General features: G+C 48.8%; 1 protein-coding gene across 2 annotated transcripts in view; it reads right to left on the reverse strand.

Annotated features, from left to right (window-relative positions):
• Nucleotides 1-22,167, reverse strand: part of FEZ2 (fasciculation and elongation protein zeta 2) — a 198,642-nt gene that overhangs the window by 35,344 nt on the left and 141,131 nt on the right. The window contains exons 6-7 of one of the 2 annotated variants that reach the window (XM_063918036.1): nucleotides 20,495-20,575; nucleotides 11,452-11,527 (exon numbers count right to left, since the gene is read on the reverse strand). In XM_063918036.1, coding sequence (XP_063774106.1) covers nucleotides 11,452-11,527; nucleotides 20,495-20,575 — 157 coding nt within the window. The remainder of the gene's footprint in view (nucleotides 1-11,451; nucleotides 11,528-20,494; nucleotides 20,576-22,167) is intronic. The other variant, XM_063918037.1, reaches the window with a different exon arrangement.

Here is a 22,167-nt window from a genome sequence, read left to right on the forward strand (position 1 = left end):
ATATGTGGCAATTCGGCCACGGGGGCAGAAGCGCCCAGCCAGCTCCAAAAGACTGCACCACCAAGGGGACCCCCCTCTTTAGCTCATCACCCCCAAAGACGAGCATCTTCCAAACCGGGTGCTCTTGGCCAGCAACCGCACCGCAGCGTCCCTGCAACTGATCAGAGATCATCGGTGCCACGACTGGAGAAGAAGTGCTACGGCTGTGGGAAAATCGGACATCTGAGGATGAACTGTCCTGCATCCCAAGCACCCCAGACTCGTGCCCCAAATCCGAGTGCTGGAGCCCGGCTTGCTTGTTTGACGAGAGGAGATGAGATTACAGAGACTGTTCCCCCTCCAGTCAGTCCGATGGAGTGTGGCGAGAGACAGGTGCACTCTGCGGAGAGAGTCACCTGCATGGCCAAACAGCCCCTACACAACATGTGGAGGCACCTGCAGCCAGTCCACGTGGGACCGCTGCAGGGAGAAGGCCTAAGAAACTCTGGGGCCTCAATCACTGTGGTGAGCCCCCACCTTATAGATCCTGCTGCAGTATTGCAGGGTCGCACTGCCAAGGTCACCCTGGCAGATGGAACAGAGAAAGCGGTTCCCATGGCAAGAGTCTACCTGGACTGGGGAGCTGGACCCGAGTTGCGAGAAGTTGCCGTCATGGATGGTCTCCCAACTGATGTGGTCCTAGGAAATGATCTGGGTGGTGGGATCGTCACTACGTTTGTTGGCGCCATTCCCCGGAGTCAAGTTCCAAAACCACCGTTGACATCAGCTACTCCAGCACAGCCCAGCCCAGAGGAAAAGACTACAGCTGCTAGACAACTGCCAGCACAGCCAACCACAGCATCAACCAGCCCAGAGGAAAAGATCACAGCGGCTAGATCAGTACATCGACCCCGCATGCCTTTTGCCTCTGGTATGCCTACGTCCCCTAGCAACGCAGAGGATGTCGGTTCCAGCTCGTTTGATCCTGTGGGGGTGCCCAATGATGCTCCTGACCCAAGTGGTTTGCCAACTCCGGCGGTGAGTATGAGAAACCACACTGACTTTTCCATGACTGACCCTAGTAGTCCCCACCTAGATCCCCCTGTAGAGTGTCCCAATTTAGGAGAGATTGAGGGCCACAGGCAGGAGTTTAGGGAGGCTCAACTCTCTGACCCATCCCCGAAAGGCATGAGACGCCACTCTGGCAGCGGCCTTGACAGGGTTGGGGCAGGAAGTTTGAACTGGCGGGAAGGGTTAAGGTACAGGGTAGCCAGGAAAGTGGGAGGGGATAGACCAGATAGGGAATGTGTCCAACTGGTCCCCCCAGGGAACTTTCCTGCGCAACCGGTGTCGGTTGCCAGCGAAACCCCTTTGGACAGTAACCCGGAGACAGACAGTACCCTGAAGTGCCTGACACAGAGCTTACCCTGGTCTGGAATGTCGGATGACGCCCAGACCAACTGTAAGGCTGGTGCCATGCGTTGGCAGCTGGGGCACTCCATCGGTTGTGTTGTCTCTGGGCCTCTGCCCATAGGAGAACCCTTGCAGCAAGTTGCTGTGGACATAGCAGGTCCCCTGCCTGTGCGGAGTAGATCGGGGAAGACACGCAGCCTCCCTGTAGTGGATGCCACACAGGATCCAGAGGCTGGTGGTCTGGCCGCCATCACTGTGGCACAGGTAGCGGACGAGGAGGGAAGAGTAGGCCTAGGTGACAGGGTAGGTTTCCCGAGTCATATGTCGACAGAAGAGGATTGGAGGGCAGGTCTGACAGTTCGGGCAGACAGTTGCCAGATAGGTATGACGGAGGTGCAGTGCCTGGGGCACCATGTGGGAGGAGACAGGGGTAGGCCCAAACCAGAGGGGGTGGAGGCAACCAGAGGCTGTCCCCGACCCACATCACCCAGACCGGTACTGGCCTTAGAACCTGTAAGGCCCTACGGACATGTTGTCATTGACTTTAGTCCTGTAGTGAACCCCTTGACAGAGATGGCTAGGAAGGGCATTCCCAAGTCAGTGGACTTTGCACCCGCTTGCGAGTTGGCATTCCAGTCATTGAAGGAGGCTCGGGTACCTGCTCCAGTGCTGATGGCGCACATTCTTGACCAGAACTGTGTGTTACGAACTACTGCGCCACTGCACGGACTGGGAGCAGTACCGAGCCAGAAAGAGCCATATGGGCAGGAGCACCCTGTGGCCTGGTTGAGCAGTATACTGCTATTGTGGGAGGTGGGGTATGCCACAATTGGGACACCTTGGGTGGCACTTGTTTGTAACCGGCCCCCCACCGGGGTGACTTACCACCTACCTATTAGGTGGCTGCAACCTACCTTGGGGGAATTGGACAGACTTTTGTGGTGGAGCCTTGAACTTGGACTTCAGGTGGACTACTTGAACATTGTGCACCCACGAAGAGAGGCCCACTACACTATGGATGAACTGTCTAGGCCAGAGCTTACACCCCCAGGTAGCGTCCCCTTCACCCCAACGGACTGCGGGACCAGGACCCAAATCGTTGGGACATGGGTCCCTGGTTGACCCGCTTGAATGGGGGGGGGGGAGTGTGGCCGGAGAGGCTCCAGCCACGCGGTTAACCCCTAGTGCCCGGCGCCATTTTAACAAAGGGCTCTTGGCGCCAGGTTTTAAATGTGTTGGGCGCTAGGCGCCGTGTTTTATAAACTGTTAAAAATAAGAATTTACTTACCGATAATTCTATTTCTCGGAGTCCGTAGTGGATGCTGGGGTTCCTGAAAGGACCATGGGGAATAGCGGCTCCGCAGGAGACAGGGCACAAAAGTAAAGCTTTTACAGGTCAGGTGGTGTGTACTGGCTCCTCCCCCCATGACCCTCCTCCAGACTCCAGTTAGGTACTGTGCCCGGACGAGCGTACACAATAAGGGAGGATTTTGAATCCCGGGTAAGACTCATACCAGCCACACCAATCACACCGTACAACTTGTGATCTAAACCCAGTTAACAGTATGATAACAGAGGAGCCTCTGAAAGATGGCTTCCTAAACAATAACCCGAATTAGTTAATAATAACTATGTACAAGTATTGCAGATAATCCGCACTTGGGATGGGCGCCCAGCATCCACTACGGACTCCGAGAAATAGAATTATCGGTAAGTAAATTCTTATTTTCTCTATCGTCCTAAGTGGATGCTGGGGTTCCTGAAAGGACCATGGGGATTATACCAAAGCTCCCAAACGGGCAGGAGAGTGCGGATGACTCTGCAGCACCGAATGAGAGAACTCCAGGTCCTCCTTTGCCAGGGTATCAAATTTGTAAAAATTTACAAACGTGTTCTCCCCTGACCACGTAGCTGCTCGGCAGAGTTGTAATGCCGAGACCCCTCGGGCAGCCGCCCAAGATGAGCCCACCTTCCTTGCGGAATGGGCCTTAACAGATTTAGGCTGTGGCAGGCCTGCCACAGAATGTACAAGTTGAATTTTGTTACAAATCCAACGAGCAATCGACTGCTTAGAAGCAGGTGCACCCAACTTGTTGGGTGCATACAGTATAAACAGCGAGTCAGATTTTCTGACTCCAGCCGTCCTTTAAATGTATATTTTTAAGGCTCTGACAACGTCCAACAACTTGGAGTCCTTCAAGTCGTCTGTAGCCGCAGGCACTACAATAGGCTGGTTCAGGTGAAACGCTGATACCACCTTAGGGAGAAAATGCGGACGCGTCCGCAGCTCTGCCCTATGTCGAATGGAAAATTAAATAAGGGCTTTTATAAAACAAAGCCGCCAGTTCAGATACTCTCCCGGCCGAAGCCAGGGCCAGTAACATAGTCACTTTCCATGTGAGATATTTCAAATCCACATTCTTTAGTGGTTCAAACCAATTGGATTTGAGGAAATCTAAAACTACATTTAGATCCCACGGTGCCACCTTAGGCACCACAGGAGGCTGTATATGCAGTACTCCTTTGATAAAAATCTGGACCTCAGGGACTGAGGCCAATTCTTTTTGGAAGAATATTGATAGGGCCGAAATTTGAACCTTAATAGATCCCAATTTGAGACCCATAGACAATCCTGATTTCAGGAAATGTAGGAAAACGACCCAGTTGAAATTCCTCCATCGGAGCACTCCGCTGCTCGCACCACGCAACATATTTTCGCCAAATACGGCGATAATGCTTCGCGGTGACTTCCTTCCTTGCCTTTATCAAGGTAGGAATGACTTCTTCTGGAATGCCTTTTCCTTTTAGGATCCGGCATTCAAACGCCATGCCGTCAAACGCAGCCGCGGTAAGTCTTGAAAAAGACAAGTACCCTGCTGAAGCAGGTCCCTTCTCAGAAGTAGAGGCCACGGATCGTCCGTGACCATCTCTTGAAGTTCCGGGTACCAAGTCCTTCTTGGCCAATCCGGAGCCACTAGTCTTACTCCTCTTTGCCGTATAATCCTCAATACCTTTGGTATGAGAGGCAGAGGAGGAAACACATATACCGACTGGTACACCCAAGGTGTTACCAGCGCGTCCACAGCTATTGCCTGCGGATCTCTTGACCTGGCGCAATACCTGTCCAGTGTTTTGTTGAGGCGAGACGCCATCATGTCCACCATTGGTTTTACCCAACGGTTTAATAGCATGTGGAAAACTTCTGGATGAAGTCCCCACTCTCCCGGGTGAAGGTCGTGTCTGCTGAGGAAGTCTGCTTCCCAGTTGTCCACGCCCGGGATGAATACTGCTGACAGTGCTATCACGTGATTCTCCGCCCAGCGAAGGATCCTGGCAGCTTCTGCCATTGCCCTCCTGCTTCTTGTGCCGCCCTGTCTGTTTACATGGGCGACTGCCGTGATGTTGTCCGACTGGATCAACACCGGTCTTCCTTGAAGCAGAGGTTCCGCCTGGCTTAGAGCATTGTAGATTGCTCTTAGTTCCAGAATGCTTATGTGAAGAGACTTTTTCAGGCTCGACCACACTCCCTGGAAATTTCTTCCCTGTGTGACTGCTCCCCAGCCTCTCAGGCTGGCATCCGTGGTCACCAGGATCCAATCCTGCATGCCGAATCTGCGGCCCTCCAATAGATGAGCCTCCTGCAACCACCACAGAAGGGATACCCTTGTCCTCGGCGACAGGGTTATCCGCAGGTGCATCTGAAGATGCGACCCTGACCATTTGTCCAACAGATCCCTTTGCATGGAATCTGCCGAAAGGGATTGCTTCGTAAGAAGCTACCATTTTTTCCCAGGACTCTTGTGCATTGATGTACAGACACCTTTCCTGGTTTTAGGAGGTTCCTGACCAGGTCAGATAACTCCTTGGCTTTTTCTTCGGGAAGAAAAACCTTTTTCTGAACTGTGTCCAGAATCATCCCCAGGAACAGCAGACGAGTTGTCGGCATTAATTGGGATTTTGGAATATTCAGAATCCATCCGTGCTGCTTTAGCACCTCTTGAGATAGTGCTAAACCCATCTCTAGCTGTTCTCTGGACCTTGCCCTTATTAGGAGATCGTCCAAGTATGGGATAATTAATACGCCTTTTCTTCAAAGAAGAAATATTATCTCGGCCATTACCTTTGTAAAGACCCGAGGTGCCGTGGACAAACCAAACGGCAGCGTCTGAAACTGATAGTGACAGTTTTGTACAACGAACCTGAGGTACCCCTGGTGTGAGGGGTAATTGGAGCGTGGAGATACGCATCCTTGATGTCCAAGGATACCATAAAGTCCCCTTCTTCCAGGTTCGCTATCACTGCTCTGAGTGACTCCATCTTGAACTTGAACTTCTTTATGTACAGGTTCAAGGACTTCAGATTTAGAATAGGCCTTACCGAGCCATCCGGCTTCGGTACCACAAAAAGAGTGGAATAATACCCCTTCCCTTGTTGTAGAAGAGGTACCTTGACTATCACCTGCTGAGAATACAGCTTGTGAATGGCTTCCAAAACCGTCTCCCTTTCTGAGGGGGACGTTGGTAAAGCAGACTTCAGTAAACGGCGAGGTGGCTCTGTCTCTAATTTCAACCTGTACCCCTGAGATATCTGCAGGATCCAGGGATTTACCTGCGAGTGAGCCCACTGCGCGCTGTAATTCTTGAGACGACCGCCTACCGCCCCCGAGTCCGCTTGCGAAGCCCCAGCGTCATGCTGAGGCTTTTGTAGAAGCCGGGGAGGGCTTCTGTTCCTGGGAAGGAGCTGCCTGTTGCTGTCTCTTCCCTCGTCCTCTGCCTCGTGGCAGATATGAATAGCCCTTTGCTCTCTTATTTTTAAAGGAACGAAAGGGCTGCGGTTGAAAGGTCGGTGCCTTTTTCTGTTGGGGAGTGACTTGAGGTAGAAAGGTGGATTTCCCGGCCGTAGCCGTGGCCACCAAATCCGATAGACCGACCCCAAATAACTCCTCTACGCATCGCCTGTCCACTGTCGTGTCCATAAAGCTCTTCTGGCCGAAATGGACATAGCACTTACCCGTGATGCCAGTGTGCAGATATCTCTCTGTGCATCACGCATATAAAGAAATGCATCCTTTATTTGTTCTAACGACAGTAAAATATTGTCCCTGTCCAGGGTATCAATATTTTCGATCAGGGACTCTGACCAAACTACCCCAGCACTGCACATCCAGGCAGTCGCAATAGCTGGTCGTAGTATAACACCTGCATGTGTGTATATACCTTTTTGGATATTTTCCATCCTCCTATCTGATGGATCTTTAAGTGCGGCCGTCTCAGGAGAGGGTAACGCCACTTGTTTTGATAAGCGTGTTAGCGCTTTGTCCACCCTAGGAGGTGTTTCCCAGCGCTCCCTAACCTCTGGCGGGAAAGGGTATAAAGCCAATAACTTCTTTGAAATTAGCAGTTTTTTATCGGGGCACCCCACGCTTCATCACACACGTCATTTAATTCTTCTGATTCGGTAAAAACTACTGGTAGTTTTTTCACACCCCACATAATACCCTGTTTAGTGGTACCTGTAGTATCAGCTAAATGTAACATCTCCTTTATTGCCAAAATCATATAACGTGTGGCCCTACTGGAAAATACGGTTGATTCGTCACCTTCACCACCGGAATCAGTGCCTGTGTCTGGGTCTGTGTCGACCGACTGAGGCAAGGGGCGTTTTACAGCCCCTGACGGTGTTTGAGGCGCCTGGACAGGCACTAATTGAGTGTCCGGCCGCCTCATGTCGGCAAACGACTGCTTAAGCGAGTTGACGCTATCCCGTAATTCCACAAATAAAGGCATCCATTCTGGTGTCGACCCCCTAGAAGGTGACATCCTCATATTTGGCAATTGCTCCGCCTCCACACCAATAACGTCCTCATACATGTCGACACACACGTACCGACACACAGCAGACACACAGGGAATGCTCTATACGAAGACAGGACCCACTAGCCCTTTGGGGAGACAGAGGGAGAGTCTGCCAGCACACACCAAAAAGCGCTATATATGACAGGGATAGCCTTATGATTAAGTGCTCCCTTATAGCTGCTTTTATATTAATATATTGCCATTTATTTTGCCCCCCCTCTCTGTTATACCCTGTTTCTGTAGTGCAGTGCAGGGGAGAGACCTGGGAGCCTTCCTGACCAGCGGAGCTGTGACAGAAAATGGCGCCGTGTGCTGAGGAGATAGGCCCCGCCCCTTTTCCGGCGGGCTCGTCTCCCGCTATTTAGTACATTTAGGCAGGGGTAAATATCTCCATATAGCCTCTGGGGCTATATGTGAGGTATTTTTAGCCTTTTTAAAGGTTTTCATTTGCCTCCCAGGGCGCCCCCCCCCCAGCGCCCTGCACCCTCAGTGACTGCCGTGTGAAGTGTGCTGAGAGGAAAATGGCGCACAGCTGCAGTGCTGTGCGCTACCTTAAGAAGACTGCAGGAGTCTTCAGCCGCCGATTCTGGACCTCTTCTTGCTTCAGCATCTGTGAGGGGGCCGGCGGCGTGGCTCCGGTGACCATCCAGGCTGTACCTGTGATCGTCCCTCTGGAGCTTCATGTCCAGTAGCCAAGAAGCCAATCCATCCTGCACGCAGGTGAGTTCACTTCTTCTCCCCTCTGTCCCTCGTTGCAGTGATCCTGTTGCCAGCAGGAATCACTGTAAAATAAAAAACCTAAGCTAAACTCTCTAAGCAGCTCTTTATGAGAGCCACCTAGAATTGCACCCTTCTCGGCCGGGCACAAAAATCTAACTGGAGTCTGGAGGAGGGTCATGGGGGGAGGAGCCAGTACACACCACCTGACCTGTAAAAGCTTTACTTTTGTGCCCTGTCTCCTGCGGAGCCGCTATTCCCCATGGTCCTTTCAGGAACCCCAGCATCCACTTAGGACGATAGAGAAAAAGACCATTTCAATGTGCCGTGGGCCCGGACCTCTCCGGAGACCACGCCAGTGAGGGCAGCCCCCGGCGTGCTCAGCAGAGTGTGCGCGCCGGGGGAGAGGGCAGCCGCTGACCGCCGGAGTCCAGGAGCTCCTCTCCCGGCAACGATCGGTGCAGCCCCGGGCGCACTGGAGTGTGCGCGCCGGGGAGAAGAGAGAACCGCCGCTGGGGACCGGGAGCTCTGCTCCCGGCGCCTCAGCCCATCACGGGTGGCCAGCCGCGGCAGCCGGGACGGACGTCCCGGGCTGCTGGCCGCAAAGGGAGGGCACCAGAAATCAGCGCCGCATACAGGGGACCGGGCTAGCCGGCTCCCTGCGCGGCAAGGCCACCACAGGAGCCGCTCATGGGGGACCGGGCTAGCCGGCTCCCTAGCGGCGTGGGTGCAATTAGGCTGGTGAGCAGGATGATGAGCGCTGGGGTCCGGGAGCTACGCTCCCGGCACCTCAGCGCTGCAATAGAGCCAGAGTCACGGCGGCCGGGACAAGTGTCCCAGGCCGCCGGGCTTCGGTACAGGGGGGTGCGCCGCTGCGTGCGGCGAGGCCACAAAGTTAGTGCCACACTGGGGGGACAGGGAGAGCCAGCTCCCTGGACCCCAGTGGCAGGCAGGCAGGCTGGAGGGTGGGGGAAGCCAGCCCCATACCTCCAGCACTGAGAGAGCCCTAGCAGCCAGGCTGCAGGGCTAGGGGAGCCAGCACAGACAGGGTCTTAGCAGCCAGGCTGCAGGACTAGGACACAGTATTCCACAAACCAGACATTGTGTAAAAAATAATAGAAAGTACAGTGTGTTGTAAGGCACTGCAGTGCCTAGGTATGTGGAGCCTGTGCAGGCTCAGAGTGTATTTAAATGTATAACATGTACAGTGTGATTTAAATGTAATGTATTTAAAGGTAAATTGCACTTACTTGGTTGTGTGTCCCAGGAGGGGGGAATCCATGGCTGATGGATTCTCCCAGACTTTTTCCCCAAAAACGGAATACTTTCCCATCCAGCCTCACACTTCCAAGGGGCACAGGGAGAAAGAGAAGCAGCTCAGCTATGAAACAAGCTGAGTGGTTTCTTGGAGCTCCATGGAGATCACCCGTAGTGGCCTAGAAACCTGGACCGGGGAGCCAGGCTGCCCAGCTGTGGAGCCCAAATCCAGGCTGCAGGCAGTGAGCTGGGTCCCGGGCAGGTTTCTGGAAGTCAGATTTAGGAGGGAAAACTTCCCCCCAGCCAGACTGAACGGCACCGGGGCGTATCCTGATCCTCCAAGATGGGAGAGTCAAAGGAGACCGACCACTCCCCACTGTCCATAGGGGACAATGTAAGCTGTGCATGAGACCAAGGCATGCACAGCTCATGGGTAAACATTGATTGGTTGTGCACCACAGGGCGGGCTTACCTCCTGTGGTAAGGGGTCTTGGAGAGGGATAAAAGGAGGGCAGTTAGCCCATAGGATTGTGTATTGAAACATCTTATTCTGCTGAAAACATCTGATTGTATGCTGTTGCGCCCCTAGCAATAGGGAGGAGCCTTTTTAAAGGTTATCATTGAGCAAATAAACATCATTGCCTCAAGAAGACTGCTTCATCTTGTGACCTACAGGGTTAGGCCAAACCTAGCCCCGTCCTCCGGCTGTCCAGGGAAGCACCTAGCGTCTTCAAGCTCCGCCTTCCGCCAGCTACCGGTAGAGGCCTAGCAAGTGGCTAGTGGGGATTCGTCAGCACCACACAACTGTGGTAAGGCAGTGCGTCGGCACATACAGAGCAGAACCGTGGTTCCAAACGCCACGGCCGGTTAGGAGTTTGGTGGTGGCAGCAAAACCCGCCCACAACGCAGTGGGTGGAGTCAGTAACAGGCGGTTACTGACGGTAAGCGGGAATCCCCTATGTGGTCAGGCCTCGTGTGACTTGACCTTCCATTCTGTGCGCAGTCAACGGGACGCGAAAGCGGCGAGTGCTTTTGTACGGTACCGTCCTGTCACATGGCCTTATTAACTTTTCCCAACCTAGTGTGTCATCACGGACGATAATGGAAGCTAAGGCTGGGCACACACTTGCCAATGAACATCAGATGTGCAAGTCTCCACCCCCCCCCTCCCCGCCCCCAAACAAGCGATAAACACACTGAACGATATGGTTTACTATATCTATATAGTCAGTGACGGCACCCTCAATACCCCGGAGCATGCAGTCTTGTACAATATCCTTAGATTTCAAGGTAAAAACGAAAGATATTTGCGCAGGAGCGCAAATTGTTAATGATATAGTGAATACACACTGGACGATGTGAACGGTATATCATCCAATCCACCAGATCGGACAATATATCGGGTGCATACCCAGCCTAAAAACTTTCAGACTATAATTCATGATCAGTTTTTGCTAAATTAGAGGCTATGAAACTCTCACTACAGGACCAGCAATCTCTCCAATAAGGAGCACTCTTCCCTTATATAGAGGAACAAAACTGTCCTCCTGATTAGCGGAAATCTATAGATTCAATTATTACCTTGAAAACTATAATAAAGGGCTAAAAGGGAATGGAGTCTTCCCATTTTATTTTTTTTAACTATTTGTGTGCATCAAAGTAACTTTAACGGTTAATGATTTGGAATATTAAGTGTGTTTTATAATAAAATTTATAGTGGTGAACTGCAGTTGATTAGGTTAAACTGAAATCTAACAGGACTTCCTTAATTAAAAAAAAAAAAACAAAACAAAACAAAAAAACCCAAAACAAAAACAAAAACTATAATGCAAAATACGTAACCGTTATTAACCGTATTTGATCCATGCCACCGGCAGAGTAGGAGTAAAAAAAAAAAAGTCAGTGCAAAATAGTTGAATTATGCAAATGTATAAAAGTTGATTAAACTGGACTTTGTGCGGCAATCTGTGATATCTAACATGACACTTTACATACATGGGATGGAAGAATGGAACAGGAAATACACACAGTCTGAGTAGTACATGGCAGGCACTGGAATAAATGATAACACACTAGTCACCACAATTTATTTCATGTTAATTCAAACCTCGTCACAAAGTCCAACGTGAATAAAAAGGTCTGGTTAAAAAATGATTACGAAGAACACAAACAAATCAATTACTTTAGTGTCAAACTAACAGCCGCCATGCTGGAACCGCTTTATGCTTACTTTTAGTTAGTATTTGGAGATCTTCAACAGAAGGTGGCACATTTTTCTTCTCATAAGGAATAACCGTGGTTAAATACTGTAAATAAAACAAACAAGGAATTATACATCACATAATTTTAAAACAATATTCACATTCAAGACTGCAACAATTATCTAGAGCAGTGTTCTAACGCAAGACAGATTCAGCATACTCCCTATTAGGTCATTCATTTAGCAGCTGCCAACAAATCCTCTGGCTGGACAAAAATCAGATAGCGATATTGTAGCTTTGACCAGGATATTAAAATGCTGTGGCCATGTATTTGACTTTAAAGTATTCAGTGACCCTTTGTATTTGTGGCAGATTAAAATTTGCAGCCTTGCCTTTAGGACACAAATGGGCCATATGTGAGGCCCCTGAAAACTTGCATGATCTGCAGTTAGAGGGATGCAGTGCTGACAAGCACATACAGAGTCATAACTGTGCCAGGAAGCCAGATGGCCATTTCCAACTTATAATGGATTTCCCATCGCTTATCTGATGCTGCAGTTTACATAGAACTGCATATCCCATATATCTGACCAATACACAATACTTTGCAATTATTTCAGGGTACTTTATGGCTGGCTGTAAAACACATTCATAAAAAAAATATATATTCTATTTAATTTATGTGACAAATGGAAGACCTTAAACTAAATATAGTCTATAAAATAAGATTTTACTTACCGATAAATCTATTTCTCGTAGTCCGTAGTGGATGCTGGGGACTCCGTCAGGACCATGGGGATTAGCGGCTCCGCAGGAGACAGGGCACAAAACTAAAGCTTTAGGATCAGGTGGTGTGTACTGGCTCCTCCCCCTATGACCCTCCTCCAAGCCTCAGTTAGGATACTGTGCCCGGACGAGCGTACACAATAAGGAAGGATATTGAATCCCGGGTAAGACTCATACCAGCCACACCAATCACACCGTATAACTTGTGATCTGAACCCAGTTAACAGTATGACAAACGTAGAAGCCTCTGAACAGACGGCTCACAACAATAACAACCCGATTTTTTTTGTAACAACAACTATGTACAAGTATTGCAGACAATCCGCACTTGGGATGGGCGCCCAGCATCCACTACGGACTACGAGAAATAGATTTATCGGTAAGTAAAATCTTATTTTCTCTGACGTCCTAAGTGGATGCTGGGGACTCCGTCAGGACCATGGGGATTATACCAAAGCTCCCAAACGGGCGGGAGAGTGCGGATGACTCTGCAGCACCGAGTGAGAGAACTCCAGGTACTCCTCAGCCAGGGTGTGCCCCTGACCAAGTAGCAGCTCGGCAAAGTTGTAAAGCCGAGACCCCTCGGGCAGTCGCCCAAGATGAGCCCACCTTCCTTGTGGAATGGGCATTTATATATTTTGGCTGTGGCAGTCCTGCCACAGAATGTGCAAGCTGAATTGTACTACACATTCAACTAGCAATCGTCTGCTTAGAAGCAAGAGCACCCAGTTTTTTGGGTGCATACAGGATAACAGCAAGTCAGTTTTCCTGACTCCAGCCGTCCTGGAAATCTATATTTTCAGGGCCCTGACAACATCTAGCAACTTGGAGTCCTCCAAGTCTCTAGTAGCCGCAGGTACCACAATAAGCTGGTTCAGATGAAACGCTGACACCACCTTAGGGAGAAACTGGGGACGAGTCCGCAGCTCTGCCCTGTCCGAATGGACAATCAGATATGGGCTTTTGTGAGACAAAGCCGCCAATTCTGACACTCGCCTGGCCGAGGCCAGGGCCAACATCATGGTCACTTTCCATGTGAGATATTTCAAATCCACAGATTTGAGCGGTTTAAACCAACGTGATTTGAGGAATCCCAGGACTACGTTGAGATCCCACAGTGCCACTGGAGGCACAAAAGGGGGTTGTATATGCAGTACACCCTTGTCAAATTTCTGGACTTCAGGAACTGAAGCCAATTCTTTCTGGAAGAAAATCGACAGGGCCGAAATTTGAACCTTAATGGACCCCAATTTGAGGCCCATAGACACTCCTGTTTGCAGGAAATGCAGGAATCGACCGAGTTGAAATTTCTTCGTGGGGCCTTCCTGGCCTCACACCACGCAACATATTTTCGCCACATGTGGTGATAATGTTGTGCGGTCACCTCCTTCCTGGCTTTGACCAGGGTAGGAATGACCTCTTCCGGAATGCCTTTTTTCCCTTAGGATCCGGCGTTCAACCGCCATGCCGTCAAACGCACCCGCGGTAAGTCTTGGAACAGACATGGTACTTGCTGAAGCAAGTCCCTTCTTATCGGCAGAGGCCCTGAGTCCTCTGTGAGCATCTCATGAAGTTCCGGGTACCAAGTCCTTCTTGGCCCATCCGGAGCCACGAGTATAGTTCTTACTCCTCTACATCTTATAATTCTCAGTACCTTTGGTATGAGAAGCAGAGGAGGGAACACATATACCGACTGGTACACCCATGGTGTTACCAGAACGTCCACAGCTATTTCCTGAGGGTCTCTTGACCTGGCGCAATACCTGTCCAGTTTTTTGTTCAGGCGGGACGCCATCATGTCCACCTTTGGTCTTTCCCAACGGTGCACAATCATGTGGAAACAACTTCTCCATGAAGTCCCCACTCTCCCGGGTGGAGGTCGTGCTGAGGAAGTCTGCTTCCCAGTTGTCCATTCCCGGAATGAAAACTGCTGACAGTGCTATCACATGATTTTCCGCCCAGCGAAGAATCCTTGCAGTTTCTGCCATTGTCCTCCTGCTTCTTGTGCCGCCCTGTCTGTTTACGTGGGCGACTGCCGTGATGTTGTCCCACTGGATCAATACCGGCTGACCCTGAAGCAGAGGTCTTGCTAAGCTTAGAGCATTGTAAATTGCTCTTAGCTCCAGTATATTTATGCGGAGAGAAGTCCCCAGACTTGATCACACTCCCTGGAAATTTTTTCCCTGTGTGACTGCTCCCCAGCCTTTCAAGCTGGAATCCGTGGTCACCAGGACCCAGTCCTGAATGCATAACTGTGGCACTTTAGTAGATGAGCACTCTGCAGCCACCACGGAAGAGACACCCTTGTCCTTGGAGACAGGGTTATCCGCTGATGCATCTGAAGATGCGATCCGGACCATTTGTCCAGCAGATCCCACTGAAAAGTTCTTGCGTGAAATCTGCCGAATGGAATCGCTTCGTAAGAAGCCACCATTTTTCCCAGGACCCTTGTGCAATGATGCACTGACACTTTTCCTGGTTTTTGGAGGTTCCTGACTAGCTCGGATAACTCCCTGGCTTTCTCCTCCGGGAGAAACACCTTTTTCTGGACTGTGTCCAGAATCATCCCTAGGGACAGCAGACGTGTCGTCGGAGACAGCTGCGATTTGGAATATTTAGAATCCACCCGTGCTGTCGTAGAACTACTTGAGATAGTGCTACTCAGACCTCCAACTGTTCTCTGGACCTTGCCCTTATCAGGAGATCGTCCAAGTAAGGGATAATTAAGACGCCTTTTCTTTGAAGAAGAATCATCATTTCGGCCATTACCTTGGTAAAGACCCGGGGTGCCGTGGACAATCCAAACGGCAGCGTCTGAAACTGATAGTGACAGTTTTGTACCACGAACCTGAGGTACCCTTTGTGAGAAGGGCAAATTTGGACATGGAGGTAAGCATCCTTGATGTCCAGGGACACCATATAGTCCCCTTCTTCCTGGTTCGCTATCACTGCTCTGAGTGACTCCATTTAGAATAGGTCTCACCGAGCCGTCTGGCTTCAGTACCACAATATAGTGTGGAATAATACCCCTTTACTTGTTGTAGGAGGGGTACTTTGATTATCACCTGCTGGGAATACAGCTTGTGAATTGTTTCCAATACTGCCTCCCTGTCGGAGGTAGACGTTGGTAAAGCAAACTTCAGGAATCTGCGAGGGGGAGACGTCTCGAATTTCCAATCTGTACCCCTGGGATACTACTTGTAGGATCCAGGGGTCCACTTGCGAGTGAGCCCACTGCGTGCTGAAACTCTTGAGACGACCCCCCACCGCACCTGTTTGTACGGCCCCAGCGTCATGCTGAGGACTTGGCAGAAGCGGTGGAAGGCTTCTGTTCCTGGGAATGGGCTGCCTGCTGCAGTCTTCTTCCCTTACCTCTATCCCTGGGCAGATATTATGGGGACGAAAGGACTGAGGCTGAAAAGACTATGTCTTTTTCTGCTGAGATGTGACTTGGGGTAAAAAAGGTGGATTTTCTAGCTGTTGCCGTGGCCACCAGGTCCGATGGACCGACCCCAAATAACTCCTCCCCTTTATACGGCAATACTTCCATGTGCCGTTTGGAATCTGCATCACCTGACCACTGTCGTGTCCATAAACATCGTCTGGCAGATATGGACATCGCACTTACTCTTGATGCCAGAGTTTCGCATATATAGAAATGCATCTTTTAAATGCTCTATAGTCAATAAAATACTGTCCCTTTCAAGGGTATCAATATTTCCAGTCAGGGAATCCGACCAAGCCACCCCAGCGCTGCCCATCCAGGCTGAGGCGATCGCTGGTCGCAGTATAACACCAGTATGTGTGTATATACTTTTTAGGATATTTTCCAACCTCCTATCAGTTGGCTCCTTGAGGGCGTCCGTATCTGGAGACGGTAACGCCACTTGTTTTTATAAGCGTGTGAGCGCCTTATCCACCCTAAGGTGCGTTTCCCAACGCGCCCTAACTTCTGGCGGGAAAGGGTATACCGCCAATAATTTTCTATCGGGGGAAACCCACGCATCATCACACACTTCATTTAATTTATCTGATTCAGGAAAAACCACATGTAGTTTTTTTCACACTCCACATAATACCCTTTTTTGTGGTACTTGTAGTATCAGAAATATGTAACATCTCCTTCATTGCCCTTAACAAGTAACGTGTGGCCCTAAAGGAAAATACGTTTGTTTCTTCACCGTCGACACTGGAGTCAGTGTCCGTGTCTGTGTCGACCGACTGAGGTAAAAGGACGTTTTAACGCCCCTGACGGTGTTTTAGACGCCTAGACAGGTACTAATTGGTTTGCCGGCCGTCTCATGTCGTCAACCGACCTTGCAGCGTGTTGACATTATCACGTAATTCCTTAAATAAGCCATCCATTCCGGTGTCGACTCCCTAGAGAGTGACATCACCATTACCGGCAATTGCTCCGCCTCCTCACCAACATCGTCCTCATACATGTCGACACACAAGTACCGACACACAGCACACACACAGGGAATGCTCTGATAGAGGACAGGACCCCACTAGCCCTTTGGGGAGACAGAGGGAGAGTTTGCCAGCACACACCAAAAACGCTATATTATACAGGGACAACCTTTATATAAGTGTTTTTCCCTTATAGCATTTTAATATATATATACATATCGCCAAATAAGTGCCCCCCCTCTCTGTTTTAACCCTGTTTCTGTAGTGCAGTGCAGGGGAGAGCCTGGGAGCCTTCCCACCAGCCTTTCTGTGAGGGAAAATGGCGCTGTGTGCTGAGGAGAATAGGCCCCGCCCCCTTTTCGGCGGGCTTCTTCTCCCGTTTTTCTGAGACCTGGCAGGGGTTAAATACATCCATATAGCCTCCAGGGGCTATATGTGATGTATTTTTAGCCAGAATAAGGTATTATACATTGCTGCCCAGGGCGCCCCCAGCAACGCCCTGCACCCTCCGTGACCGTTGGTGTGAAGTGTGTGACAACAATGGCGCACAGCTGCAGTGCTGTGCGCTACCTTCATGAAGACTGAAAAGCCTTCTGCCGCCTGTTTCTGGACCTTCAATCTTCAGCATCTGCAAGGGGGGTCGGCGGCGCGGCTCCGGGACGAACCCCAGGGTGAGACCTGTGTTCCGACTCCCTCTGGAGCTAATGGTGTCCAGTAGCCTAAGAAGCCAATCCATCCTGCACGCAGGTGAGTTGAACTTCTCTCCCCTAAGTCCCTCGATGCAGTGAGCCTGTTGCCAGCAGGACTCACTGAAAATAAGAAACCTAAAAACTTTTTCTAAGCAGCTCCTTAAGAGAGCCACCTAGATTGCACCCTGCTCGGACGGGCACAAAAACCTAACTGAGGCTTGGAGGAGGGTCATAGGGGGAGGAGCCAGTACACACCACCTGATCCTAAAGCTTTAGTTTTGTGCCCTGTCTCCTGCGGAGCCGCTAATCCCCATGGTCCTGACGGAGTCCCCAGCATCCACTTAGGACGTCAGAGAAATCATATTACTAAAACATGTAATGTTGTAAAAACTTGACACAGTATAGTAGTTACAAAACAGACAGCATAGCAAACCATAGTTCACGTGTTACAAAGCAAATATGTACGTGAAAGAAAATCAATAGGAAACAGACACACGAGATAAAGGCTGGGTAGTGCTTAGTTCATTGCGTGGGGACCTCAGCTGTAGTCATATGCCTGGTGGGTAAATGAACAGAGTGTAACAGTAATGGTTGTTACACACCTGACTAGCAGTGAGCATAAGGTGTAAGCTACGCTGTTCTGTAGCTGCAGTGGAATAAACAGGACGGCAAGGGGTTGTGTAAAATTATTTGCGTCTATTATGGTGTGACTGTAAGTAGGAAATGTTGACGGCCAAGGTTTGTGGTGGACAAAATAACAAATATGCTGTATGCTTCTACACAAGACGTGTATTAATCACACTTGTTTCATCTTGTGTTCAGTTTTTTTCCCTGTTGGTGTAGCTACATTCATTCTTGCCGACACAGAGCTAACAGTTCCACTGAAGCAAACACAGAATTAAAGTGTACAGTGTCCATTACCCTGACAAGTCACATAAAACAAAGGAACTCAGCAGATATCTGCATCAGTTAGGCAGTGCTACATTTTGTAAACTAAATGCTCACAAGTTGCATTACATAAAATGTTTCAGTAAGTTTGCAACAAACATAATTAAGAAGTCACTGGCCAAATCTGAAAAGGTCTGATCATTTAGGTATCTGGAATGGCAGCATAGTAGAGGGCATAGTTAGCGTGGTCCAACAACCATAAACATACTGCTGTCGTTCCACTAGATTTAACAGCAGTCCCTAGTAGACCTCTAAACACATCCTTTTTAATCTTTGTTCCATACGGTTGTGGATTATTAGATCTATAATAAAAAAGGTCTACAGTCAATAGGTCTACCACTAATGGTAGACATACTATTAGGTCGACAAGGTCATGAGGTCGACAGTAGGAAAGGTCGACAGGGTCAAAAAGGTAGAGATGGAAATGTAGACACTTTTTTCTTTTTTTCTTTGGAATGGGGGAGGGAGTTTGTAACTTTTCTGCCACAAACAAGCCCCATTAGTGTACCGCGTGCCCTCGTGTGGAAGGTTACTAGTCCGCGTGGATGGTAAAGTATAAAAAGGTTGAAAAAAATAAATCAAAACTTGTGTCTACCATATGTGTGTCGACCACAGTCATGTCGACCTTTCGACCGGTTGAACTGTCTGTATTACTTTTTACATGTTAACCATTTGACCCCGTCGACCTAATGCACATCTACCATTAGTGGTAGACCTATTGACTGTAGAACTTTTTAGTGTAGATCTATAGTCCGGATACCGTTCCATACACACAGTCTTAAACCTTTTGCTAAACTTTCTCTGAACAATTTAGTTGACTCCAGAATGAATAAATGATCTATCTTAATAAAGTACACCAGTGTAGCAGCAAATCGTACCTTGGCGATCACCAGGTAAATACCACAACCCTAGATCTGATCTTGCACAGTGTTTCTGGGAAGATAACACTTCACTCACGAAGGTTTACAATGTAGCACCCCACGAACATGTCTCATTTATTTTCACATTGCCCTATCACTCCATGGGGCCGACGCTCTATTACTATAAACCGATTGGCTGGGGCCCAAAGAGTGCCGAATGGGATGTATTGAGACCCTCCCCTCATTTGGCAGCTACCACAGAGTCAACCTGTTCTCTTGGTGGAATAATAGGAAACAGATGTAAGTAAGGGGAAGCTGTATGCTGATGACAAGTTCCTCCCCACGTTAACAGTTTCCATACTTTTACTATTGAAATGAGGGTTTTAATAACACTGCATTCCGATTCCCACATAATCACTTGAGACCACCGGAGTCTGGTGTGCCCATGTACGGTTATGGCCTAGCAAATGCTAATCTCTATCTGCAACCACCTGGCAGTTAATTTGCCGGCTGTCGGGATCCCGGCAGTAATGCATACGGATCCCCATCAGGCGACATTACAGAAACAAACATGCATTCTGACAACTAAGGAGTCCAGTTACATCACTTGACTACAGTATAATATTTAAAGAGTACGTGTAGTTTGAGAAATCCTTGCTACCTAATTAGCATTCAGATCCCCCTGATTTATTAACAGCACCACCAGCAATTTCCAGATTTCCTATAGCAGAGCGGAATTGGGGAACTAAAAAAAAATAAAAATTGTATGAGGAAATCATCATATAAGATGAGCTCTATCCTTCCCAACAGTATATTCGACTATTAAGCACAGAAATTAACCTTTAGTAACCTGCAGATGTATTCTAGTAAACAATTCATCTTACAGCCTTGGACAAAAACATAGCCTGTGATTGGCTCTCATGCTCACTCAACATTTCTCTGGAATTTAAAAGGTGGTTAATATATCAGATATGCATGTACCCCCTCTGCACTACTACTCTAGTATGTTAATAAAAGGGACCAATGTATAAAAATCAAAACAAATGCTAAACATAAAACTCATTAGGCTACTTTTATTATACGTTCTCTATGCTTTTGAAAAAACAAAAAAAATATTTGTCGTCATTACCAAACTACTCACCAATTTAAACTGGTACTTTGCATTTGTTACTACAGTATATAACATACCGTATCAAATCACTGCTCACTCATCCACTGCAGAAGGAAATGTTCACCCCCTAATAAAGTCTCAAAGGGAAAGAACAACCCATGTAGATAAGCCTCCCCCTCCCAGCATTAATTCAATGGTGTCACAACATGTGATTGACAAGACAGATCAAAACAGATACAAAGGAGGAAAGAGAAAATCCCAGCACCTGTTTATCTCCACCCGAACTCCCAAACGTCTGGCGAAGGCTATTCTGTATGACGTTTGACAAGCCTTCCATGCTGAAGCGCTAAAGCACACGAGTACAGAAAACAGAGGAAGGAAGATAAAGGAGGAGGTTAGTAAGCAGTTTATTAGTAGATACAGTATACGAGATTAGACAAGTAGCAGGGTGAGGAACAACATGAACAAAATAGGATTTTAAATTACCTACCGGTAAATCCTTTTCTCGTAGTCCGTAGAGGATACTGGGGTACACATTAGTACCATGGGGTATAGATGGGTCCACTAGGAGCCTTGGGCACTCTAATCAATCAATAGTGCGCACTGGCTCCTCCCTCTATGCACCTCCTACCAGACTCTGTCTAGAAAATGTGCCCGAGGAGACGGACATATCTTGAGAGAAGGATTCAGAAAGGATATAAGAAAAACCATGTTAACACACCATGAACGGGAACAGCAACGGCTGATCCCACAACAACACTTAACCAAGTAACCCTGCAGGAAACATGAAGCACTGGGTGGGCGCCCAGTATCCTCTATGGACTACGAGAAAAGGATTTACCGGTAGGTAATTAAAATCCTATTTTCTCTTACGTCCTAGAGGATACTGGGGTCCACATTAGTACCATAGCGATGTACCAAAGCTCCCAAAGCGGGTGCGAGAGTGCTGAGGTTCTTGCAGAACTGACTGACCAAACTGAAGGTCCTCAGAAGCCAAGGTATCTACTGTAACTTGTAGAACTTAGCAAACGTGTTCTAACCTGACCAAGTAGCTGCTCGGTAGAGTTGTAAAGCAGAGATACCCCGGGCAGCCATCCAGGAAGAACTCACCGACAGAGTAGAGTGGGCATGAACAGATTTAGGAACCGGCAAGCCTGCCGTAGAGTAAGCATGCTGGATAGTCAGCATGATCCAGCGAGCAATAGACTGCTTAGACGCAGGACACCCAATTTTCTTGGGATCATAAAGCACAAACAGCGAGTCCGATTTTCTGTGATGAGCTGTCCGTTTCACATAGATTCTCAAAGCCCTCACAACATCCAGGGACTTTGAAGTAGAGGAGGTGTCAGCAAGCACTGGAACCACAATTGGCTGGTTGATATGAAACGCAGACACCACCTTTGGGAGAAATTGCTGATGAGTTCCGAGTTCAGCTCTATCTTCATGAAAAAACAAATAGGGGCTCTTGTGAGACAAGGCTCCCAATTTCGAAACACGCCGTGCCAAAGCCAAGGCCAATGGTGTGAGGGTCTTCCATGTAAGAAACTTTACATCCACCTCCTGTAGAGAGACTCAAACCAATCTGACTGCAGAAATTTCAACACCACGTGTGAGGCACAAAGGGCGGCTGGATGTGCAGAACACCTTTCAAGAAAATCTGAACCTCAGGAAGCAAAGTCAACTGTTCTGGAAGAAAATCTGCCGAAATCTGGACTTTTATGGATCCTAAACATAAGCCCACATCTGCCCCAGACTGCAGAAATTCAACTGCAGGAAATATCCTGTTTTCACACCAAGTGACGTATTTTCTCCAAATCCGGTGGTAATGTTTTGACGTTACCCCTTTCCTGGCTTGGATCAAGGTAGGAATTACCCTGTCCGGAATACCTTTCCGGGAAAGAATCTGACGCTCAACCTCCATGCCGTCAAATGTAGCCG

Source organism: Pseudophryne corroboree, chromosome 4 (genome assembly GCF_028390025.1).
Source record: "Pseudophryne corroboree isolate aPseCor3 chromosome 4, aPseCor3.hap2, whole genome shotgun sequence".
Taxonomy (NCBI): domain Eukaryota; kingdom Metazoa; phylum Chordata; class Amphibia; order Anura; family Myobatrachidae; genus Pseudophryne; species Pseudophryne corroboree.